General features: G+C 41.5%; 1 protein-coding gene across 4 annotated transcripts in view; it reads right to left on the bottom strand.

The window, feature by feature from the left end:
* Window positions 1-9521: 9521 nt before the first annotated feature.
* The window catches only part of ELMO1 (engulfment and cell motility 1), a 315735-nt gene continuing 298582 nt past the window's right edge, over window positions 9522-26674 (bottom strand). For all 4 annotated transcript variants that reach the window (XM_032700433.1, XM_032700439.1, XM_032700456.1 and 1 more), the window contains 4 exons: window positions 24461-24568; window positions 20836-20918; window positions 15335-15412; window positions 9522-10853 (listed from right to left, as the gene is read on the bottom strand). In XM_032700433.1, coding sequence (XP_032556324.1) covers window positions 10653-10853; window positions 15335-15412; window positions 20836-20918; window positions 24461-24568 — 470 coding nt within the window. In that variant the 3' untranslated portion in view covers window positions 9522-10652. The remainder of the gene's footprint in view (window positions 10854-15334; window positions 15413-20835; window positions 20919-24460; window positions 24569-26674) is intronic.

Genomic DNA, 26674 nt, shown 5'->3' with positions numbered 1-26674 from the left:
ACCTGCCTGGACATGGGTTCATGTCCACCAGCAAAGGAGAGGTTAAGTGGCAGAACAAGCCCTGGAGCTGTGATCTCAACAGGACAAGGGCTTATTGTAACTGTTCATTTTAAAATATTGCCTGATTGTTTGAGTACTTTATTTTTTTGGTGATTCAGCTGTGAGTGGGAAAGGTGCTGTGACCCATTGAATGGCCTATCCATCACACCTACTTGACCTCACTGTCTGGTGAGGGCAGGGACCACTGAACCCTGGCTGCTGGCCCCACTTGTGTGTCCATTGCTTGGCCCCTCAGCTTCCCAGGTGTAACCCAGTGTTGTGGTACTGTCTGAAAGAGAGGAACAAGACCACAATGTCATCCCCTCTCCACGAAATGGGCATGCATGCACTTGCTAGGTCTGTTCCCAGGATGAACTGTTGCCTGCAATTAGAAGCAGAGGGTCTGGGGTCTGGGGAGAAGGCAAACTAAGCTGAAAGAGCTGGTGGGGACCAACTGAAGCCTTTGCCAAAAGATCCCATCTCTGCCTACCCTGGCAAGAGGATGATTCATCCTTTGCCTCCTCTAGTAGCAAAATACCCTGCTCCTCCTGACATAATTTTCTCCCTTCTTCTTCCAGGTCGTTCTGTCACCCATGGATGAAACAAGCAAGCATCCATCCCTAGAAGGTGCATTTTGGCTGAGTTGAATCTGCAGCACTGATTGGCAACAAATGCCATGTCTTAGCTACACTGTGAAGAAGCCATCAGAGATTTTCTGAATACTCTTGCTGCTTATGTTGCAGTATAAGATCCAGTAATTCCCCTCTGCTGGGGATTTGGAAAGCGTTGCACCTCACCAAAGTCAGCTCTTGCCCTGCAGGATCAGGCCCTAGACTGAGTATAAATCAGCCACAGGTGCTTGAATTAAGAGAATTAATCAATAAGACCTTCCCATCCCCTGGAGGTTCAGATGACAAAGAGGAAGGTACAGTACAGGCCAACAAAAACCACAATATATTAATCCTGCATTTGTCCTAAGTGTGACAGATGGCTGGGAGTTATTCTTTGTGTTCATACCAGGGCAAACTGATGGGAGTTTATTCTCTGTTTGCAGGGAACAGTTCATGCAAGACATTAAATTTCCCAATGCCATTACTAAATCCCAGGATCCTCTTCATGAGTTATTCAGCACCTGTTGCTCCTGTCTTGCACACCGGTTTTATTATCCTCACATCCACCTCTGTCTTTCAGAGATGAATATTTATTATCTTCATTGCAACAGTAGAATCAAATCCTCTCTTACTTTACTAATGCAGTTCATTTCTTGAAGATAAACATACCTATCTCCCAGTGTGTGCTGGAAGAAGACACAGAGCATTACCAAACTGGCTGAGAGGCAGGGATGGCTGCCCACGGGAGTCTGCATTAGCAGGCTTCAGAAGCTGGAAAAGTGTAAAGAAGGCTGATGGAAATTGGCCTTCACTAACATGTTCAAGAGGCTGGAAAATGCCTTTTTTAATGTGCTAATGTATCACCAAGAGAATTATCAGTCCATTAATAAATGGGCAACACCTACGAGTTCTCATCTCACCATACCATAATTTTTTTTTGTTTTTTCAACACACGGAATAAAATTGTGTTCCTACAGCATCTTGGGTGCCATGATATGCTGTTAGTAAGACAAGATGGTCTCAGTAGCACTAAGATGCTAATTTCCATCAGGAGCTTGGCCAACCAGGCAGTTACAGACATGACTTCCTTCTCTTCACAGTATGGAAAGTGCAGCTTCAGCCCCATCCAGCAATTATGGAGTGCAAAGGAGCCACCTTTGGGCTCCTGGATTTGGCACAGGGTGTGAGGGGTTCACACACCACAAGGATGCTGACGACATCAGGAACCGCTTGCTCCCACAAGATAACTTCCCTAGAAGGCCGCCCCACTCAGCAGCATGACTGGGGAGCCATTAGGTGACTGGAGATGATCCCACAAGGCAAAGTCACTTTTTTCAGCCCTCATGGAGGAATTATTGTACTGGGCATATAGTGCAAAGCTCTTCAAAATGCCTCTTCTGGAGCACCCCTCCATCAAGGCATCATGCCAAAATATCTGCCAGTACCTCTGCTGGGGGGGATCAGCCCTGCAGAGCTGTTGTAGCAGTACCCTGCTCAATCCCTGCAAAACTCAGCATCAAGGGTCTATCAAACCTCATCAAAACATGAGAAGGAAGCAATTCCCTGCCTCGCCCCACACCTCCTTTTTCTGTCATTGTATAAACTTCTATAAAGTTACACTGTGTAAAGCACCATAAAATTGCAGGTGGCAATTCCGTGCTGGCAAGGGCTCACATGGCATGGTAGACACTTGATGTCCACCCTGGAACAGATAGGACAGCTTGCAGGGTGTTTGTGCTCAGGTCCAAGTAGACTCCAGCACTGCTGATGGCTGTATTTAATTCTTTGTTATGCATGAGCAAATTTATAAAACCCACAACACTTTTTTTTTTCCCCAGCCAGGGTGATCTGAACGAATACTCACCAGTCACTTGACTAATTAGCTTAATTCAGGAACCCATCTTCAGAAGCCTGTTGCTGAGAAGCCTCCTCAGTTCTGGGAATATAAAAGTGACTTGGGTTTGATTAAAATCGAACCAAACCAATGAAGGCAATCGCTACTTGCTTTCCTTTCCCCCCCCCCGCCCCTAAAACCAGCTTTGACTCATGGCTGCAGCCAGTCCTGTGTATGCTACAATAGTTGGGGGATTGGACTGCTGTTTTCATCAAATCAGCTTATCAGAAATGCATTTAGGTGAAAATACTGCCATTCATTCTGCCTGAGTTTCTGATGTCAGAGTAGTTACATGTACCTTTTTGCTGCAAGTCTGTTATATGGCCAGGCAGGGTGGTCTTCCTCAGGCCATGCAGGTTTGGTGAGGAGATTCTAGGGCTGCACTAAGGCCAGAATTTCTGATCAGTGGAGGGTATCCAGACTGCTGCAGTTTGGTTTCTTTTCTGCGGAAAAAAAATCTTCCAAAAAAGTGAAAAACTAAAAAATAATTTTAAAAAAATTAACAAATTAGCACTTTGTTCAAATTACATTTTTTTAATGGCACTTTAAGTCTTTGAACTCAAAAAGGGCCCTAAACCACTAATTCTTTTCAGAAGAACCATGACCCAGTTGGGACAGTCCAAAAGTCATCAGCAGGAAATTGCAGTTACTTGAGCTGCTCAGTTTCCCTTACTGAATCAATAATTTAGCTAAATTCACACAATTTTTGTGTGCATTGAAACTTCCTTCTGTGGCATTTTCCAACAGAACCACCGACACTTTCCTGGCCAGCTCAGCATCACACCAGTGGTCCCCTTGCTTTTCTGCTGGGTGGAGCATCCACACTGGCACCATGCTGCTTCTTTCAGTGGATTCAAGGTGATGAAAACACAGTGATGTAGCTCACCCATGCTAACAGGGTACTTCCACAAGGCATAACAGCCTTGGTTTAAAATAATAATAAAAATCTAAAATAAGGTTGCTATCCTCATTTCATCTTTGTGTCTGAGCATGCCTGCAGGTATACAATATTTTTTGTGGTCTCATTCATGTTGCCCCAACCTCCTCTCCTCACATCCTCTCCCATCCAGCCCTGCTAACCTGCCAGCCTCCATCAGCTCTGATGCCCTCTGTTCCCTCTCACTTCAATGCTGCCCACTGGAGTATCTGACACTGCCAAGTATCTGACACAGCACTACATGTGCTGGTTTCAGACTGGTTTCCTGGGAAAAGGGTACTGGAGCACTTTCACCCTTTATGTGTGTATGTGCATGTGTTTGTGTGTGTGCATCCACCTGCACTTAGGTGAAAACAACCTTATCAGGTGCTGTAGAGGCCACTCACAAGCCAGCCCATTTTAATGCCTCAACCTCAGTTTTCAATGGACCTTAAACTGTACTGGAAATGAGAGAACCAAGCATACAAAACAAAGGTTTATGTGAAAGCCAGCTTGGCTGGGTTGTACTTTGACTATGTGGGATAAATCAAATGGTGGATAGGTGTAAAGTATCACTGTAGCCACCCTGGGCTGGGGACAGAAAGGGGGAACCTAGGGCTTTGAGAGATGTCAGAGACTGACAGAGGGTATCGTGAGTCAAGCAACATGTGCAGAGGGACCTGTGTAAGTGAAAAACAGCTGAAATAATCCTACTGGTGCTCTTTAAATGTCATATTCCTGGCAGAGAAACCTTTCACATGTTTGTCTGCTTGCATCTCCAAGATTTTCAAATGCACCAGGCTTCTGCTGCTTGTGGGGGGAACGGGAAGCTGTGCCCTGGGAAAACCCTGTGGACGAGCCATTTTCCTCTGGGAAAGATGCAAGCAGTCAGCAGCTTTGCACAAGGTACTGTGCCTGCATCCTCAGTGTCCTCATTTTAAGCATTTATGGAAAACTTTCTTTTGAAGCCTGGCAGATTCTTACATGACTTTTCCCTACTTCTTCAGAACCTACCCTGACAATGCAAACTCCCTGCTAATTGGTAGGGAATGAAGTCCCACAGACTCAGCCTCCCATGTGCATGTGGCCTGCTGGTGGGACAGCAAAGATCTCCAGGGTGCCTTCGCCCCTTGGGGGAGGTAGATGGGAAGGGGATATTAAATATGAGGCATTTCAAGAGAAATTGAGAGGATAAGGACTTACCTCATAAAAAAATGCTGCCTCTTACTAAACAAAAGACAACCAGCCTCCCTCTCCCTAACAACAACCCAGAGGAATCCCAAAACATAATCAGTTTAGGCTGAAACACCATGTTGCCTACAAGATTAAAATTAGACTCATGAGGTTTCATCAAGGGAGAATTTAACTACGGCACTCAATCAGGCTGCAAAAATCCTCTAATAACAACAGAAATAAAGTCATTCGAGACATATCCTTAAATGTCATAGGAAAGAAAGCCCGCCCTTGGCTGCATCCCTTGTCAAACTTACATTAGGTATCTCTTTTCCCTCTCCTCCTCTGCATGCACTGATGTCTTGTGGCCATACCCTCCCCAGGCTGGAACTACAGGCCAGCATCCTGCTTGGAACACACAGCACTGGGTTACCCAGCTTTGTGGCTGTCCCATAGGTCACATGTTACAGGAGATGGTCTATAAACAAGAGGCAAACAGGATGAGAGAGCATTTCCATGAACCTCCCCAAATGAGAGGCTTGTTTGGCTCTTCCAAGAGAGTATAAAACCACAACAGCTACTGTTCTCTACATGGCACCTCCAGTGAGGTGGCTACAGTAAAACTGAGAAACTCTCTGTTGAAAAAACACATCAGATTAGAAAAGTCTCCTACTTCCAACAGCAATCTCTCCACCTGGAGAAGGACGGCTAAGGAGAGGTTTCCTTTGCCCTACATATGTCCCCACAAGCTAAGCATCACCAGGCCGGCTCTGCTCTTCAGTGACATTCAAGGTCTCCCAGAAAGAAGCGAAAATAAAAGTGTAAATATGTCACTAAATGAGTTTGAAACAGTCTCCAGTACTTTCTAACCTTGCCCTCATGAGGCTGCCGCAGGACAACGCTCCCTGACTCAGCACTTTGAAATCACCTTACTATAAAAATTCATGGCTGTTCCAACATCCATTTTATGCCTAGCCTTGCCCTAACAAATTTGTGCTTTTGACACTACTCTCCTCTCAAGTTTCAGCCTGATTTCATACAGGAAGGGTTCTTGTTTCAATTCTTTAACCTCTGTGTTAAGTCCCAGAGGTGCGTGAAGTAGGAGTGACGTTGAATAATCCAGTGGCATCTTGTTCAGTCTCCTGAAGTAACCAGTTACTTCAGGTGATCCAATTACACATCAGACAAAAAAGTCATTATTTGCATAGCATCTGAGCATGTAGGGAAAACTCCGTAACAGATAAAATTACCTTCCTGTTCGCACAGGCCATGATCTAGCTAGGTCCATGAGCACCCACCTAAATTTAGGTACGTGTTCATCAGACTGAAATCTAACATCTTCTGCTGCATGGGTAAGTGTTTTGTTAATCAGGGAGCTTGTGTAAGCCATGTGGATATTTAATATTCAAATATAATTATCATCTAGGGAGGAAGGGAGCACTGAGCAAGTCTCATCCTGATTCAGTAAGCTCTGGGGAAAGCGATGACAGCTCAATCAGTGGTGTAACAAAAACTCTGTCCTATGACTGTCTTCCAGAGTTTCCAGGGATTTTAAATTTACCTCCTTGATGGTGCTGTAAGGAGAAGGGCTCTTTTTTTATGTCAGATGTCTAGTATTCCCCAGGTCAGTAAGGACTAAATTTATTCTTCTCAAGAAGAATGGAACAAGAACGGGATAAAATCTCACATTAATCTTATTATGCTCCTTAGATGAATGACTTTCATATGACAGTGAAGCTAATGCCATTTACCTGTCAGTGCAGCAGCAACAAAACAGAGAAGGGGGGATATGGCAGTACAAGAGTGTCCTCCTGCTCCCAACATCTTCCATTGCTGGTTATTGCTCAGATTAACAGCTTGCACCACTGTAGAGCTGGACTCATCAGAGCCATCTCTAATCACTGCAGTACAACACAATGACAAACAACCAAAGAGAAGACGCTTACAGGGGCATTTTATGCTCATGCCCCTCTCTCCATCTTCCCCTGCCAGGAGGGGATTTCTTTTCTTCTTTCATCCCTCCTCCTTTTGAGAGATGGCCAGAGCCTGTGTGATCGCAGCTGATGGGCTACAGGGTTGCTGAGGGGACACGTGACATGCCTGCATTAACAGGGAAAACTGATGGAAGAGAAACATTGATGACAAGCACCCTGGGCAAGAAAAATGCAGTTCTGGGTAGGACATGGAGACACAAGAGGACTTCACAAATAAAGGAATCAGAATCTTGCACGGTCATTTTGCAACACGAGAGAGTCAGCACCTACCTGCCACTTTGCATGAGGAGGTTATTTTTCCATGCAAGTTGTAAGGTTTAATAAAAGAGTTCTCCATACTGAAAAAGGAATTGCTTCTGAAAAGAAGTAATAAAAGCCCTGTTTCTCTGACACATAGCTTGCTTTGTGCAGGATTACTTAGCATTGTTGTTCTTCTCCTTGTCCCTACAAGCAGAGAAAGCAGTTGACTTAAGAAGATACATATTTTTCTTGATTCAAGTTTTCTGGTAAAAGAATATATTAACTTTCAAAAGCAAAGTCATTTCCAAAACAGTAGCTAAAATTAGACTGATTTTTTTTTTTGTTCTTTCTCTCCTTTATGGCTTTTACAAGCAATTACCCACTTAATGTTTTGAAATTATACAAGAAACTTCAATAGCAATTCTTTTTCCTGCTGCATCTCCTTGAATGTGAGACTTAAAAGCTTTACTGAAACACAGCAGTGTGAGCAAATGAATTTGTCATTTTCATTCTCAATTTATTTTTTTTTAAGAATGGGAAGCAGCGGGATATTTGTTCACAATTTAACTTTTTTTTTTTTTTGAATTTCATAATGATAAAGTGAGCCTGTATGACAGCTCTAGAAACTGAAGGCAGGATTCTTCCTTGCACCACGGCCCTTCAAGTTGCTGTAGGAGTGCTTCTAAAATAGCTGCAAGGGCTATTACGCCAACGCATCTTTCGAGCCTCTTCTTTCTTATGGCAGGGTGGGACACGTAGGCAGATATAAATTTAGCATGCCTGCTCATGTGACCATCCCACATGAGGCATAACCCATACAAAGAGCCAGGCCATGTGGGGAGTTGGGGATCCTGCAAAGTAGGGCTGCAGGAAGCAGTGAGATAGAGCCACGCAGTAGTGCTGTGGTATCCATCTGGCCCCAGACCTGGACTGCCCCGGTCAGGCTGCACCCACCCAGGGCAGGACAGGGGCTGATGGGCTGTGTCACCTGCTGTGTAAGGAGAGGGCCAGCTTCCAGCCATTTATGCTCAAGAGCCCCATGCTGCCTGAGTGGTGTTGATGTGTCTCAGTGTAATGTGGATGGGCACAAGATACTGATACAGAGGGCTGGGTTGCCAGCTCTTCTTGCACCACCTCCCCTGGACTCCTGGGGTGGAATTAGGGGTACTCACTGTAGTGGAGAAGACAAGTCTAACCTTTCTCTCCTGATCAAGTTGTCCCGCGAAGGAGGGTTTTTGTTTGCTCTTTTCTGTCTGTCATGCAGATGCCTACTTGCTAAGACCACAGCATTGGATTGCCACTGAGCCAGCAGTGTTTGTTTGGCTCTTATCACTTAGGAGTGAAAGGTGTTTCTTTGGCTAACAAAGCAATACACAACTCTGCAATCTGCAAATAAGAAGCAAAGGTTATGTACTGCTAAGACATCCAGCTGGATCAGGGAAACTAATAAAATAACTCAAGCTCTCTGTTCTGCTTCAAGTTTTGTCTGCATGAAGATAAGAGGCAGAATCAATACCTTGTAAAGAAACGTGTTCCTATCTCCATCTCTCACCCCCAGGACCCCTTTAAAATCCCCCGTGCCAAGCAGTGCCTTTGCTTCTGCTATGTCCTGACTATGACTACCTTTGCTATAGTTTGACAAGGCTCTGCAGAATAAACCATCTCAAATTCCCACATCTTATGTTGCACATCTCTGTTCTCATTAAGACCGAATCTTCTCTTGGGCCACGGTCCACTGTAACTTCTCCCTCGAGCATTTAACTCAGAGTTTCTTTTACCTTACTTTACCATCCATTGCCACCTAAACCAACTTCTATGTTCTGTTAGACTATGGCATTCATAAAATATGCAAGCACCAGCTTCAAGAAGGCACTTCCTTGGGACCTTCACGCTTGAATTCATACAGTGTTCTTATTATCTTTCTCTTTGTTGCACTGCAGGACATAATTTCTCTCCTCAGCTGGTGTGAGGTTAGTCAGGACGTTTGCCCCAGAGCCATCTGGATGGAGCAAAGGTCACCTCAGTTGAGGTCTTCTCTGACTGTCAGAATGGGAACAACCATCTGGGTTTCTCACTAGCACAGGCTCTGATAAAACCCCCTTCACAGTCTTTTTCAGCTGGGTCTGAGCAGGAGAGGAACTCGCATAGAAAAACATCTCTCTTCAGCATGCGCAGTTGGAGGGAAAGGGCTGGTGGGTCCCTCTAGATCTAGACCCAGCACTTTTGAGTGAGACATACTGAACTTAGTGAAATACCTAGAAAACCACGAGGATGAAGGGAATTCATCCTGCAAAACTCAAATGTTCCTCATACAATTATGCTGCAGCCATAAACACTCTCAGTAGAGGAAATGGAAATATAGGTAGACAGTTGCTTCAGCAAACATAGGAAAGGCATCAGCCTTGAACTGACCATGAGCACATCAATATGCTGGGATTTTGGATTTCACAAGGATCCTTCTCACAGGAAGGCTCATGTAACCATGGCAATGGTTACATGATCTGGATGCATCTCATCCTTGTCACCACAAATGAACAAGTTAAATCAGATGCAGTTAAGAAAGGTTCCACTTTTCCCTCTCCTCTTTCTACCAAACACTTCAGAATTTCTATGAACCATAACGAATAAAAGACAACTTCAGAAGAAAAACAAAGTTCCAAGAATCATCACAACTCAGGGTTTTATTCAACAGTGAAGTTGAAGGGAAATATTATTTTTTCCCTTCAGGGCAAATGTTCCAAATGGAAATTAAGTAAAAATATTGTTCCCCAAAAGTACGCACAATGAAATTAGTTTTCATTAAATATATTTGTTTGGCAAAATAAAATAAAAAAATTAGAACCCGTACAAAAAAAAATCCCTTGCAAATTTCTAACACTGTAGCAATGACAACAATGTAAACCTGGATGTTTGCCAGTTGTAATTAATTTGTGAAAATTGCTGTTGAACTTTGGACCAAGAAAATAAAAATCACTTCAAATAGCAACAAGCCAATTTTAGAGGCAACTGAGGCTTAGGGAATGCTATAGGGATGGGACGCACTAGTGGCTTCATACACCATTTGTGAGAGTGATCTGCTAGTGTGGGGCTATTGTGAGAGCTGGGAGGAAAAGAAGTTAAAAGCTCTTGCAGCATTGCAGCGTATGGTACAGCAAAAACCTGCAGACTTTCCATTCTGGGAGCCGATCACAGTTGGGTGAAGGCTGGTGGCAAGAGTTGAGATGACGGTGAAAAGGATAATGACAGTGACGAATGGTGCAAGCACTGGGAAGCAGTTGAATTTCATCATCACATTGGATTCAGTTGTGAGCAGACTCTTTTGAGTGTCTGGGGGAATCTTCTGCTTACGGTAGCTGCTTCTGCTCCCTACCCCCCTCCTCCTTCCAGTTAAAGCCTCTGCCCTGCCACAGGGGTTTCACAGGCATGCAGTTTGATAACAATGTCCTTTAGTTAAGAATGTTTATTCCAGTATTAAAAATGTAAAAAAAGTCCTTGGGAGGGTGCTTCTTAGTGGCAGTCTTTGCCTTAAGCAAGGCCAATAGCCTGCAATTACAAGGTAATTAAAGCAATGTGGATTTGGATGAGCAATGGGGAAGATGGGAATGAGGAAGGAAGGGATGAAGGGAACAGGAAGGAATGCAGGTGTTTCTACATCCCTCCCCAAAGCCAAAATCCAAGGTGCAAAAGTGGGTTTCTTTTTTTCCTCACACTCTTCTTTTTTTTTTTTTTAATATCTCTCCAGTTATCATATATTTCCAGTTTCAAAGCAAGTTTCAGTGACTGCCTCAGTTACAGTCATAAACAAAGTCGTAGTTGCTGGGCTCCTTTGGGATAGGTGGGGGAGCATCTGGGATCTGTATATTTTCCAAGTCAAGGAGGCGTAGCTTTATCTCCATGCTGAGCAGTGTGTCTAAGTCATTCCGTGTTAGATCACTCAACATGTCCTTCCCAAGGAGGGCGTTCAACCCATCGGTCCATACACAGTACTGCATAGGAAAAGGATAAAAACTATCATTAATAGAATTTTCATACACAAACTGCTTGTCTGGCCTGGTCCTCTACAGGTATTGCTCCCACAGGGACTTACAAGAGACCTAAAATTAGGTTGATGAATTTTATTAGCTCATATAATGAAGATGGTATGTTTCACTGAGCTGCTCAGAAAATGGAAAAACAATTCCATAAAAATGGGAAGAAATAACAGTATTTAGTTGTTTGACAATTTGCTATCTCCTCCAAACTTCTTGTTGAATGTTCTTCAGCAGTTATGGGAGTTATATCTAACCTAGGACAATGAACCTCTGGATAAATCTCCTTTACTCCTCTTATTCTCTTTCCCCAGTACTTATTAAAAAAGCCTGATTATCTTACACTAACTAAACTTTTAATTCCATGACAGTTAATTTAGGTGAACTGAATCTCACCTCCAAATCCTTCTTGACTGTTTATGAAACCTTGTACTATCTAGTTTTATTGTGGTTTGCTTTCCTATAGATTAAGTGGTATCAGTTGACTTGCACAAAGATAGTCTCACATATCTATGCTTACTTTACCCCTGTTTTACATGAAACAAGTCAGATAATGCTATATCCTTCATTAAAATTAAATGTCAAGCTGCTTGGGTGTAATACTAAATGCTGCAAATGCTGAACTGACCTCTAAAACCTTTTCCTTACTGTTAGCTTTTTCCTAATAGAAGATGCCATCTTTCCCAACAGCTGACAGCTTGTGATAAACGTGGGCTGAATAACCATTTTAAATCAGCAACAAACCCAAGGGAGATTGGTGATCTAGAGTCAACTTCTATTGAATAAGTCACTTTCATTTATTACTACAAGCCATTTATTCAACTATGAACAGAAGTACTCAAATGCTGTCATCTCAAAATAAAGATTTCAATCATGAACTTGTGTCCTAGTTTGCAGGAGAAAAATTAAATCAACTGTAACCGCATTTTTATCTTACAAATACTTCTGCTGGATTTCATGCCAAAAAATGGATTTTAAATTTAGCTGACCATTTGGTACACGATACTGCCAAATTTAAAGATAGCCATGGTTGACTTCATCCCACAGCAGAAATGAGGATTATTTTTAAGGAAGAGAGAGAAACCCCTCTCTTGGGGTATGTCTTCATTCAAAAAAAGGGCATATTTTAAAAATAGTATGGGTTAACACACTTCAACATCCGAAGTGAAATCCGACCCATTTAAATCAGTGACAAAACAGTAGCAGAGCGAGGATTTCACCCAGGGTGTTGGCAAGTAAAGCTGTAGCTTTAACATGAGATTAGCTATATAGAAGAGACTTCAGAGTTCAGGCTGTCCTGCTAACAAGTACTAAATAAACAACTTAGCCTGCCAATTCTAGGCTGTCAAAGTGTGCCACTGAAGAGTTTTAAAGCATGCAATTTTTGTGGAGTGTATGTAGAACATCAGGAAAAGAAAGAAGCTATCCTAGAAATGTAGTTATTTTTGAACAGACTATAATCTTTTATGATGGACTTGAAATCTTTCTTTGGGAGAGTTTTCCCCAAATTCATTATGAGGAAAGGAACATAAAAGCAAAAGGCTCTGTTCAGGTTACAGAAGCACAGAGCATCCATTCAACAGATGCAGCTCCTGACATAAATCGTCTATCACCTGCTCAGCGAGTATGGCCAGTGCTTTCTCTGGGGAGGAGTCCCAGAGGACTAGAAAGCAGAACTGTAGTTTTCTCCTCTTCCAGATATAACTCATTCAGGGCCCACAGAAAACAAATTCTGTCCACAATTCAGATTAGTGCAATGGCCTGGAAAAGGGGCTTCCTCTCTAATCTACATATTGGCAAGTGCATCTAATTAAACTCCTGTACATTTTGAGCAGAGAGACATCCTAATGAGATGGTGGAAAAACAGAGGCATTCATTCAGAATCTTTTTTCTTTTTAATATGCAAAAGAGACTAAGATCCACTGAAAAATTAATTTATGAGAGATTCGTTTTCATAAAACTCTAATGAAACCTAATTATGGCCTCCCTCATCAGTTTCTCTGTCAAAAATCAAGGATAAGATTAATCTACCTTTTTGCTATGTAGCTGAAACCAGTTATTATGTATTTAAATGAAAAACAAATACAATGGAGTGATCTCACAGTACTGAATCCTTTGGCTACCAGTAATCTCCAGCAGATGGCTAAGGGAATTGCCAAACATAAGTGTGCAAGAATGAGGTCCAAATCTCAACAATCCTGGTTCAGTAATGAGATTTTATTACAGAATTGCCTTGGGAGTCAAGAGAGTGGAACTAGAAAGGTTTTGCAGGCTTCATCCATCTGGATGCAGCCCCAAGCAACCTGGTCTGAGCTCATCGCTGACCTGCTTTGAGCAGGAGGTCAAACTGGGGACAGCTCCAAGGTCCCTTACAACCAGAATTATCCTATGATCCTACTTCAGTTTTTATTTTTAGGATACACTCAATTCCCACCTTCCAACCTACCCTACAATCACGAGGACTACAGAAGTACTTAAAAACCCCTGCAAGTCTGACCTGATATTGCCATGTACTAACATCATTCCTGAAAGCTTTCCAAATCTTGAGATGCCACCAACAAATCTCCCAGACTGACAGTGCTGCTAAACTAGCACTTCCATGACAGGCACCCCAGTTACTTTGGTGAAGAGTCACGGGTTTTACAACATGCCACTTTGCCTTTCCTTCTGGGTGCTTCCTCTGAACACGTGTTTCTGCTTTAATCACAACTCACTCTTCTGCAGACCACGGAAAAGTACAGAGGAAGTGAGATGTCCTTTTAAAAACTTTCATTTGGGAACTGTCAAGTGGCAGCAGAGACGGTTGCCTCTGGCCATTTTTTTGAACATATTAATTTTATTTTGAAGAAGTTGCACAAGATCAGAAAGAGAAATAAAGATGATAGGTGTTTTAACACAATCATGAGCAATTAGGTTAGTGCATGTCACTGCTGCTGCCCGTCAGTGGGGTGCCTTAGCAGGTTTTGAACATTCAGACCATTAAAATCCACTTGTAGCTATAGGCTATATTTGAGATATAGTGGCTGAAAAAATTGTTGATTTTCAAGACCGTTTCCTCTTATGAGCTGAAGCAGTCTAGAATTCAGTTTCTGGAGAATTTACATGAGAAATCATCAAAAATATGTTCCGTTCAGAGGATGAAGACAATTATGCTTTGCTTGGAATTACAGTGGTACATTGTGCCTGGGATCCTATTGCTCCTTTCTCTTACATGAAAACTGACCAGCAAATACTTCTCCGGAATGAACATACTTGAAAATGACACTCAAATATTAATCCATAGGAAAACCCAAATGAGTATAACTGTACTTCCTCTCCTAAAATTAACATTTATTTGGAGGTTTCAGTTCAGAACTGAAAATGTTGAAGCGGCATAACTAAATACACTTAACTTGTAAAACAATGTCATGCACTTTTTTAACACTACAGTATAATGCAGCTTAATGCAATTTTCTGTAGTTCATCATCTCAACAGTGTTCTGAATTAAGACCAAACGTGATAACACAAAATAAGTGTGCAAATGTAACACCAACTCTTCTTGCTTTAGAAATAAGAAGGATTTTTTTTAATATAGTGCATTCTGCTAAACCTTTACTTGAAAGTTCTTTGAGAGAAACACATCCAATTAGGCTTCCACACAATCAGGCAAATTAATCCCATCACCTCCCAAAAGGCAATGATGTTGTCTGTTTTCTTGTGTTGTTTAGTAAGAGAAGGGAGCAGGGAAGGGGTTGTCATTCATCCTTGCTATTGGTATTTACACTGTCTTTATACAAGTGAAAGCCACTGCAAAACGCTTCCCAGCGGAGATGGAAGAGAGAGGGCCTTCTATGATCACCTGTCATGAATGGTCTTAAGCAATGTGACACTAAGGGGATATGCTATTCTGGAGAGCACAAGTCTTTGGCTGAAATTGAGACCTAATGATGGTATAACCACCCCTGATTATGTTGGCATTGTCAAAATGAGCTGAGACTGGCAGTGATTCTTTGAAAGCTTGGCTGTAAAAATCCCCAGGGTTGAACTAAAGTTCACTGAAGTGAACACACAAAAAAGTTCTCCATTGTCTACTAAAGTAGAGCAGACCAAAAGAAATCCATTACATCAGGAAATGATGAGCAAGACCTGTGCAACTGTAAGGTCTGCCTGAGCTCTCATTTCTCTTTCTTATGGCTCATATTTCAGGAGGGCTTAAAAATCCTGATCTTTAATACAAATCATGTTCCTTCTGTGGCTCAGATATGCAAGAAAATTGCAGAAGGTCTTGTTCCTATACTAATTCCTTGGCTCTCACTTTGTTTTGAGACATGACACTGATTTAGATGGACCGGTAGTCTAGGCCAAGATGCCCATTCTTATGTTCTTACAAAGCTGTCTCTTGCCTTAAAGCAACTAATATGGCTTCAAAAAAAATTTCTGTACTCTGAACTTGACTTACCTCATGCTTGTCTGGAGCAATGAAATTCAACTGCCCACTTGAGTCATACAGTATAGAGAAAGCAAGCTCTAGCACCTCCTGGAACAATACAAAGAAACACATATTAATGCTGTATGAGAGAGGTATTCACACATTCGTGTCTCTCTTTCTTTCCTATCCCTTATTCCCCAAAACGAGTTGAAAAATAAGTTACGGCACTCTCCTGTCTGGGCAAAGCTGAGCAGTACCAAACTACTGCAAGAGACTGGCACAGCAAGAACTCCACCACAGATGATTAAGCCAAAATAAACTCACCCACCTCAGTACTGACTGTAGCTCATGGGATCATGGATTACTTTAGCATTTGAGTTTAAATTGGAGTTAGGCAATATAGTGAGGACTATAATCAATATAATCAATATAATGCCTAATAATACACTTGCAACAAACTCTTCATGAAGGCTCACATTTTTTTCCATTTGTATAGATTAAACTTGGAAGTTCTGCAAGGTTTGATTCCCTGTGTCAAAAATATTGACAGGGCAATTAATATCCTGGTATGTACTTATGTTCTTTTCACTGCTGGAAATGTATTAAATTATTTACTCTCAGGAGATTTCTACCTGAACCAGAATCTACCTGATTTTGTTTCTACCTGAACCAGAATCAGCAGCTTCAGTCAAACCAAACTGTCTGGGTTACTTAAAGACCCAAATGAATTTCAGGAAAGGAAAAAAACAATCATCTTTTTTCCCCCCTAAGCATTGAAGCTGGAATTGTAAAAGGTGCCTAAGTGAATTCCTCAAGCACTGACCTTCCCTAAAAGTCACCTGGACCTGGGTTCCTATGGGAAACCAAATCAACCTGAATAAATAATGAACTTCCAGTGACCAGCAGGGAGCATACAAAGATGTTGTCATATTATGGTTATTGCACGCATCACTGCGAGTGCCAGTACAAGGATTTTGCAACTGTAAGCTAGCTGATATGGATATATTAACTGTGGAAAAAAGACCCTGCTACATAGTAGAGTGCTGACTTGTAACTATGATCCATATCACGTGTCCTGTTCTTTTTGCCTCCTGACTTCCTGAGCCCCACCACACTGATGACTTTTGCTGTCTCTCAGCTGACAAGTCCCTGCACTGCCAGCAGTGACAAGAGAATGGCTTCTTACATTTGCTACACTAAGTTTTAAAATGGAAGAACTGACTGCAGAGACTGCAGCATAAATATTGCTCTAGATTTCTACCCCTGATCTCCTGGTCTGAAACTAGACATAGGAATTTGGATTTCAGTAAGGGTTATTTCGGTTTTGAACTTGTGTGATTAAGAGCAGAGTCTGAATCATAAAACTTGCAATCTTTACAGATAAGCTTGGATGTTAGAGGTCAGGCTTCTCATGGGAAATATTCTTGGTTTTCTTGAGTTTAGTTACTAGGTTCAACTTGCTGTATTGCCAGGCTACAGGAGACAAGGCTGTGTTAAATCCCCATGGAAGGTGCAGATACTAATAGTGCTGGTGCAATCAGCAAACAAATGGCTCAGGGCTCACAGAACCTTTCTGTGTTGTAGGCATGTCTCTCAGCCACACCTTATTAAGAGTGATGTTCCTCATTACAGAAACAGATCTACCTCTGCCCACATGAAGCTGGCATTATCCCCTCAGATAATGTTATAAATTACTGGCAGAACATGCCAAGTAATGCAACTAAGGCTCTGAAAATAAAATGTAGCACTGAAAAAAGGGCTTGTACTGCTATACTATGATGTTCCTGAAGGTCATTTGCTATACTATGATGTTTCATAGAGGTCAACAATCCTACAAGCCTGATCTCTGTATATTTGTCCTTTGGGAAATTCCAAGGAATTTAATTTCTTCACCTCAAACAAAGGAAAAGGAGAACAAAAATCTCTACTTGGAAGAGGAATATATTAGGGAGCCAAAGTTTTGGTCATTTCCAGTCAGGTAGAGAGTGAGAAAAGACTACACCTTAGGGCACCAAGCTTCCTTTTCTGGGGAAAAGCGTGAGTTTGGCAGCCCTGGCTACCGTTCAGCTTCTTTGCTGGCTTCTGTGCACACTAAAGGCTTGGGAATTACAGCTTCCAGGTGGCAGCATCACTGTCACCTTATACATAGCAAACTGTCAAGGAAAATGGAAGCTTAAGGAGCTGGAGTTGCCAACTGGCCCTCCACACTGATAGTGGTCTCAGTGGTTGAACTGGCTGACTTATCAGAGACCCCACCTGGTTTCGTTACATTATCATCAATGACAAGGAGGAACTGGCAATTCTTGAAGGAAAACTGGTCAGTCTGTATCAGCCATCTGTGGTTTTCTCTTCCCTTTTCTGTTCTACTTCTCAGCCTTTTTTTAAAGTAATTTTCCACTCCAGCCTTTTTCACCACTTTCTTTTTGTCTCTGGTCTTTTTTCTCTCACATTTCCTCCACCTTGCTCCTTCCCTCTTTGTTTTGTTTTCCTCCTCCCGCACCTCAATCTGCTGAACACACTCCTTTGGCACTTCTAACTTCTTCCACCCTTGCAAAAGTCAGACCTCTCCTTCCCTACACGCTTCTCAAAGATGGCAACATCGGGACCCATGATGTGCCTCTCTTTTGAACTGTGCTGAGAACAGGGAACAAGAGACTCTGCAACTGCAGGCTGATACTTTCCACTCCTTGGTTTCAGCTCTATGGGGAAAGCTATTGTAGGCAGTAGGAAGGGAAGGTTGCTCTCCTGTGCCCAGAGCTTCTCTCACCCCCAGTCTCCTCTGTCCCCCGACACAGGCCAGAGACAAGCTATTTTTCATGGACAGGCATTTTAGGTGCTTGTGGCTGAGCGATCCCATACAGATGGAACGACCTCACTATGTTCTGCCTACTCTGTCTTCAACAGCCTCAAAACTCCCATGTCTTTACTGAAGGCTGAGACCTTGTCATGTTGAGTTTTCTTGCCAGAGTCAGAAGATCCACCCCAAAGAACCACCTAGGCAGGCAGTGGCAGGGAACTTTTTTAACCAACATGAAATAGAAGAGAATCTTCATTCAACAGGGAAGTGAGCAGAACCATTTCAGCTGACTATAAAGGCACAAAGCCTGAAACCTGCCACATCTGCAAATAAAGGCTGATAGAAGAACACTTTGAAATATCTGGGAATGTTTTTTCCAGATTCTCTCATGCTTTCTTTTGAAGACCGCAAAATCTATTTAATTTCTTTAAAATTCACTAATATTACTTAAGAGTCAGAAATGAGGACTTAAAAATTTAACCTAATTTAAAAACACAAGCAAGATGAACAACAATGGATTCGGGTCTGGACCTATCAAGTCGTTCCAGCTTCATATGCATGCAAATTCCAATTCAGTTTAACTCTTATTTACTTCTAAATCATCCCACTGGAAAAATAATGGCCATGTGCTGGCAAATGGAGAGACACTGAAGCCTTTGTTATGGACATTTTGCCAATTCCAGCTGTGCTTGTAGCATGGCATTCTGCCAGTCAATTTTCTTTTCCGTCAATGAATAAACATTAAGGTGGTTGTTATACATGTACAAAGAAAGCACAGGATCAAAAGGCCTCTTAAAAATTATATCATTGATTGTGAAATTTCAGAAAGTGAAAGGTTTCATACACTAAATTCAGCTGAATTGCATTCTGTGTGTTGTTTCTTTAAAATTTTAATTTCATAATCCATATTAACTTGGTACACTGCAAACAACAATGTGTTATTCCTATGATGTCAGTTAAACAGTTGCAATGTTGTGCGTGACAGTTTGATTGGGATGATAGCTAATTTCAAAAACTTTGTGCTTCCCGTAGGAAGAAACAAGGAATTGAGGAAATAAAAAAAAAAAAACCAACAACAACCAAACCATCAAAAACCCTGCACCACATCAGAATTAGCAAAACCATCAAAATTATCATTGCCTTGGTCACAAACAGAATGCTCCAGGCAAGGACGCAGCCATGCCATCTATCAATTCTTGGTTTGCACATTCTCAGGCAGAAATGTTATTCCAGTCGAAAGCAATTTTACCTAAGGAAGTGGGGCCATGCTGAGAGCTGAGGACAAACTGATCTGCAGCACTGCTATTTAGCATTAAATACTATCTAGACATTACTGCTTCATAATGATGACACATTTCCATCACTGCCACCCACTGCTTTCCATCTTTCTGTTTTGTGTGGACATATGAGTGCTAAGACAAGGAAGAACACAAAATACTTTATATGCATCATATAAATGCACAAGCCAAATGCTGTTGATTGTTCAGCTGTAACATGACGTAGGAGCTGTGGCCAATCTATTGTGCTCGCTTGTGTGTGTTTGTGCCCTGATTCAGAAAATCAACAAGGAAAAATACTCCCGGGACTTTTTCCTCACTTGGCACGACTTTTTAATTTCCTACCACGTAAAGCCAATGATGAAAGGAGATGACGGTACCCTGACAGAATTAAAGCAACTTCTGTGTATGAGAAACAATTGCAAAAAATACTCAAGATGCTCTGCCTATCTGTGCATAGTAAAGGAAAGAAAAGTTGCAGCTCTGAAAGTGAATTTTATTCTCAAAGTGTTGAAGCAGGAACTCTTAACCTCACTATTTTGTCCATCAAACTCTCTTTCTTGTTGGACCTAAAATTTCTCAGTTTCAGATAACTAGAAATTCTGATTCAAATCTTCTGATCTGGTTCCCAGACCTCTCAGGGTGTTGTTCTAGGTCAGACTGAACACCAGTAGAGTCTCACTGCTTCTCGTAAGGTCAGAGAGAACCACCTGATAGAAAATTTACAACCATACCTCATATAATACAGTATGAAACCTTCACCTCTAAAGATGCCAGACTTTGGAACTCCACTTCTTCTTGATGTGGTGACCATTCTTACAAACAGAAACTTGGCAAGATTCTGGCACTGTATCATTTTAGTGCTACTGTTAGCTTATAGTTCTTGATTTGAAACTCTGAAAGGCAGGATAAATCTAATCTAAGGAGAGTATGGTTTCCTACACATTATTTCCAAATGCAGTGCTTAATACATCTTTACACGCCTCATTAATTGCCCAGGATTTACCTTACATCCTTTTGTTTGCAATTGTTCTTCTACCTGACTGGACCTGATGGTATCATCAACTGGACATTAACTGCAATTTTAGCAGGTTTCACTGAATGTGAGCTCATCAGAGAACCAGAAACAAACCAGTTATTTATCAGAGACAATATAGGAGCAGGTACCAACAGTCATTGCTGCTTTGCTTCAGAGGTAGAAAATATCACTACTAAAGACTATTCTAACTGTGCTCTGAGCATATCACACAATGCACATCTGCCATGAAATATGAATGAACGAGGGTTAGGCTGTCCCAATAATTTAACTCAAATGGTCTGAGGTGAAAACAAAGGGTGTGCATACATGAAAACATGGCAGGCTGGAATGAAAAATACCTGTATTACTTCAGGGAAGGTCAAGTTGACAAGCTTTGTATTCTGCACAGTATGTGTTCATAACAACTTGAGAACTATACCTTGTTTTGTTTAAGAGCTCCTTTCTCCTTCATGTGTGGGCAGTCTTTCCCCGTCACAACAGCTTTTATATCTGCCACTGGCACTGCATTAAAAAGAAACAAAATCAAAACCCAGAAAATTAATTATAACCAAGGTGTGTAAAAGCTACAGGGTGTAAAAAGAGGCAAGACTGATGTGTTAAAATTGCCATTTCCTTCGCCATTTTCAGCCTTTTGTAAGAGAGAAAACTGGAAGAAAACAACTAAAATAGGAACCAATGAGTCTTGACAAAATCTGAGGCATCTGGATAAAAATCTGAGAATGCTTTTTCTTGCCTATTGAGACTACTTTGGGTAAGAGTGTTTCATATAAACGTGTACATGAGTCTGGACAGTATTTATCCGTACTCCTGTGTCTCAAAAACATATAGTTTTCTGCCTTACTAATATAATATGTCTGCTCTGTTGTTGCTCTTTCCTAGGCATTCAGGTAAAGTCTCTGCTGGAGAGAGCTTGCTGGGCAAGTTGGACCCTATTGCACTCACTTAAAGCTTTTAAAATCTGTATGAATTTTTAAAATAGTTTTCTATTTCACTCCCATCAGCAGTTTAGTTGCTTTCTGGTACCAAAAGGAATAAGGAATACTGAGGCTTATAATGAGCCATTCCAATTGCTTTAAAATGTGAAGTGATCAGAAATAACTGGGGAAAAAAGAAGGTAAGAAAAAAATATTGGAATCTGCTGCCACTCAGAGTCACTCACAGGGTGAGGTCACTAAAACATAAGAATAAATTTCTCTGAGTTTCAAGCAAAAGTCAATTTTTCCAAGAGTAATTACATTATGGGAATCTATATGCTCCACAATACAATATGGTCACTAAGTGACAGTTTCTACAATCCATAAATAATACATTATCCTTGTGGCTGCGTAAAAGCATTGTATCTACAGAACCGCATAATAATATGAAAATCTGTTACTGCCCAGTTCTTTACAAACTCTAATGGAAATACTGGAGAGGAGGAATACATTTTCTCTTCTACTGGATACAGCAGCACTATATATTTTATGACAGATTACCTCAGCACTACGGTCAAATGGATAGCATGAGATATAATAGACATTTTTAAAGGACTTGTTTTGCATGAAAAACGGAAAAAGGAAATCATTTGCTCTTCACTACTCAACTCTCCTGCCCTTAGTCTCAGCATTTTATACTGTGGGCTTGCTGAATTTTTATGTCTCTGACACTCCCCTACTTTTTGGGGAAGACGAGATATTATTTTTGGGAGGAGAGATTTTACCCTATGATAAACTGGGAAGTAAAGGAGATATTTGACTGCAACTATGGTAGAAAGGTCTTCTTAAGAAGAAAGAGTTCCTGCCACTTGCTGAAGATGTCCAGAAAAACAATTTCTCTGTTTGCATAAGGTAGGGTTTTCTGAAGTTAGATCTCTCAACCAAGAAAGATTTTCTCCAGGTTTCATACACTTGATCTCTGTGATCTGGAATGCAGTTACTATGGGAGATCACAGGCTGGCGTGACATCCTGATCTTTATGTATCTGGAACTTGGCTTATTCCTTGCTTTGGAAAAAATAGAATCAAAGACTTAAGAAGGTATCAGAAGCTGACTAGAAGATGCTGGAGGGCATGAGCACAGATGTGATGTGCTCACAACAGATGAAGCCCCAAGAAAGAGTACGGTTGTTTTCTGTCCCAGATGGAGTCTGCGTGGCTTGTTAACTCTGCCAGCCTGAAGAGAAGGGTGACATTCACAGAAGTGAAAAGGTTAAAAACCCCCACATTTATTTTTGGAGATAAACACCATTCAGGCTTGGCAAGGAGCACACAAAATGCCCTGTGCTGCTTCTCTTGGTCCTGTTTTCTTACCCACCTATTCCCTTTCATCTATTGACCTGTTTCCAAATGCTGACAAGTTGTCACCATATGCAGACTTTAAGAGTCCAAAAATCAATATAAGGCTATTAAAAAAAAATCAGAATATTTCTGAAAAGTATTCAGTAAAATTCCCAGGCCAGTTTGGTCTGATACAGTTTCAAACAATAGTGCCACTTTATAACCTCGTGTCTTGCAATATTCTCAACTTTGTTTAATTAAACTCTATCTAATGTGGGTAGCACTGCAGTAAATCTTATATCCTTCATAGCCTGAAAACCTGAGACATTGATGAAATAACCATCTCTTTGTCAAACTGCATGGGTATCTGCTCTGCCAGCAGGCATGTAGAGGGAATGTGTGGGTCTGGCCCAGTGGTTTCTAAAGCAAGAGCCTTCTGCCCCCATGGGATTCTGACATTCCTGAAGAGGCTCAAGAGCCTATAGAAAATGCACATGCAAGATGAAGCTCACAGTCAGGTTCAGGGGCTTGTGCATGGAAGCATGCTCAAAGCAAACAAATCTGGGAATTGCTGGCCTTGTAACCGTGCCCACGTTTCAAGTGTGACCTTCATCCTTCTGTCATCCTGACACTACTATAACGTTCAACAGCTATTTCTCTAAGCCTTGTCCATGAAAACAGCCTCCTCCCATGCCAGTGCACAATGTGAGACCCTGTCCTACATTCTGTCAAGTCTGCAGTATGAGCGTGAAACATCCTCGAGGCAATCGGTAAGGTAATGAAAACGAGGGAATGTACTGTAAACTGCCAGGGCTCCAGCATCAGACAGGTTCATCCCTCTTTCCCTCCCAGAATGCATCTGGGAGCACTTGAAATTTTCAAAAGGTGCTGCCTGGAGACAGGCTAGGGCAGGAAATTTTAAATCACTCCTCAATTTTCAGGCTGGAAAAATTTCAAACTTCTGAAAAATTAGTCTTTCTGCCATTCTGTGAAAGAAGTGGAGCTACCAACTAAAATACTTGTATAAGCGTACCTAATTTGATAATGCCAAGAACGTTCAGAAAAGAATAAAGAGAAATCATTCCTTATTCAATGCTTGATTTCTTGACGTTACCTCCCAGTGACAGAACTACACCGGTCATTATTTCCATTAGCATAAAAAAGTTTCTCAGGATTGTATGTTAAAGCTCTAAAACTCGTGTTTAAGGATGAAGGAGAAACCACTAGAGTATGTTTTTCTGAAGGATCCCTTTTATCTATAAGAAAAATCCCAGTAAATCCCATGGTAGCAGTTGCAACAGAGGTTTGTCCTCTCCCAGCTGGGTATACAGAAATGGTGAAGTCCTCTCAATACTGTTCATGTACTGAGAGCAACATGTCATCATAAGTCCACTCCTCACAATAAGGAAAAAGACCTCTGCCTGCCATGTTTTTCTCCTCCAGTCACTGTACTGTTTGTTTCCATGGATAGGAAATGCTTCTGAATATGCCCAAGTATTTTTATTTTAATCCACAGCTAGATGAGCAATGAAAATTAACTGTGTTCCTCCCCATGAAAGATATGACATTTCCAAGCTGAATGAAATTATTAACTCATTGAAAAGCTTAGGTCAGCCCTCACACACACTTGCCAAACCCAGGAGAGTAGCAGGACCAAATGTCCTCTGCTCTCTATCTTCATAAAGAGAGCTGTTGATAATGTCCCATATTAAGAGAAACCTACTACAAGTTATAAAGAAGAACTGGCATAAAAGAAACAAAATTGTCACAATCTTTGTGCATGACTTACATTTATCTTGCAAGGAATCATGAGGAACTTCTCCCTGGGGACTTTCTTCCAAGTCTCCGTAGTGCAAGACCTTGTGATTAGGTGAAAGTCGACAATACCAAAATTTGTCTGTTAAAATAAACACATTAAACAAGGTCACTAACATGTCCTCATCACCAGTATCAATAGCATAGGAGAAAGTTTACTTAAACAAGACGCTACAGGGAAGGGCTGTTTTTTCTTTCAGGACAAGAAATGTGTGGGGTTATGGAAAGTGGGGCAGGGACTTTCCTCAGTAATTTTACTTCATTAACTGCAGCTGGCACTAATCCACAAGTTTTTTTTATTGACTTAGTCACTGGCTCAAAAAAAATACTAGCAGGAAAAACTGACTTAGTTTTAAATGGTATTACATACCCTGATGGACAGAAGACTGGCAAAGTAACCAATGCTTTGAGTGAATAACTTAAATGTACCCATAAAAGCTTCATTTTTAGCACCCACTATATTAGCACCCAATGTGAAAATTAAGCCCTGCCAGCTGTCTTGTGTGGGACACCCAAAACCTGATACATTTGAAATATCCCATACTTTATGAAAATCATGACTCGTGTTTTTTTATAGACATAGGAGAACACCCCCATATTTATGGAGGGACTGGACATAATAAACACATAAAGACTTAAAAAGCGGACGTTAAGTCCCTTGTCCTATAGGTAACTCACAAAGGTATGTGTGACCATGCAGTCCGCATCCCAGTTTGCATTTCAGTCCTTCCTAGGAGATGTATATTTACATCTCCTCACAACTCATGCTTCACAGGATATAATCCCCCTTAACAATATCTTTTAAAATCTGCTCTTGTGAAGAACATCACATTTGCAGAGCTGGGCCAACACACTACCTTGTGTGCAAGGATGGTGCTTGCCAATTCCCTTTCTGAAATGGCAAGAAAGAGGTTACCCCTCCTTGTCAGAGCCCTTTCTATTCAATAAGTAGATCACATAACATTAAGCTGTCAAGAATACAATCTTGTTACATCCAAGCTATAAATCTCCAAAAGCTCAGAGTAAGGCTACATGTTAAAATGCCAGTGGAGGGGGGCAGAGGGCTTCTCTGACTCTGTGCTTCTCTTGTACTGGCAGTGCTGATGCTGTGCCAAGCAGCAGCCTGAGGGACAATTTAGGGGAAATGTTAGCACTGACACAGCCCGGTAGTGCTGCAATCGCTGGGAGTGAGTGGAGCCACAGTTTGGATAAAACATCGGAGTAGCTGTAGAACCACCAGAGCCAGCATATGTGAGCTCATTTGGAGTGTTAGCAAAGGCAGGGCTTCCTGGCTCTGTTAGTAAAACATTGGCTTCATAGATCCAGCCTCTTTCCGAAGGACACTCCAGTTCCCTGGCCAGTCATTTAAAATGCAATGCAGTAAATCAGAAAGAGGCAACTGAATGGCAAAAATGGGCTTTCACATGCCCTTTGAAATTTCTTTGTCATGGCAGGTAAAAATGTTTGAGGGAAAAATCCCATACACTTCAAATCAGGTGTGCAACCCCTTCTACAAAAAGGTTTCAAAAAACTTTACAAACTTTTGGCAAAGGCTTAAAAGGCCAATGGAAGAGATTCTGGTTATCTACCTCACAGGCATGCATAACACTGAAAGACTTCTGGTAGAGAGCCTAAGATTATGATTCTGTGATGCATACAAAAAGAGCTGAAATAAAAGCTTCTCTGGACTGTAAGCGGTACATACAGTGTGGCACAGTATGGGATCAAGAAGAAGACCCCACTTGCAAAATTTTTGTAGGGATTTGAAACTAGAGCAAGCAGGAGCCCTCCTTCAGCAGACTCTCATCTGAAGAGCATACACACACACAAAGAGAGCATATACACACTTGTTAGACAGTTTGTGTATCTCAGAAGAATGCGTGTGAAAATTTTCTATATTCATACCTTGTACAGGGAATGCAATGCTCAAAAAATATACCCCATTAAATCTGATGGTAGCCCATTATGCCTAAAGAAAAGCCTCTAGTAATTGTAGCAGGAGGCTTTCATATCTAGCTTTCACTGCAACCTCATTGTTTATTAGGACGTACAAAGGAATATTGCTTTCCAACTCTAAAATTAAAACAGTAATTTTTTCTGAATAAAACCCAATGTGGTTTCACTCCCTTCTCAATGACCTGGGCAAAAAGATGGCGTAACTGAAAAAAAAAAATTACCATTGATTCCT

Source organism: Chiroxiphia lanceolata, chromosome 1 (assembly GCF_009829145.1).
Source record: "Chiroxiphia lanceolata isolate bChiLan1 chromosome 1, bChiLan1.pri, whole genome shotgun sequence".
NCBI classification, from domain to species: domain Eukaryota; kingdom Metazoa; phylum Chordata; class Aves; order Passeriformes; family Pipridae; genus Chiroxiphia; species Chiroxiphia lanceolata.
Note: the sequence above shows the minus strand (reverse complement) of the source record. Positions and strands in the feature narration are given on the sequence as shown.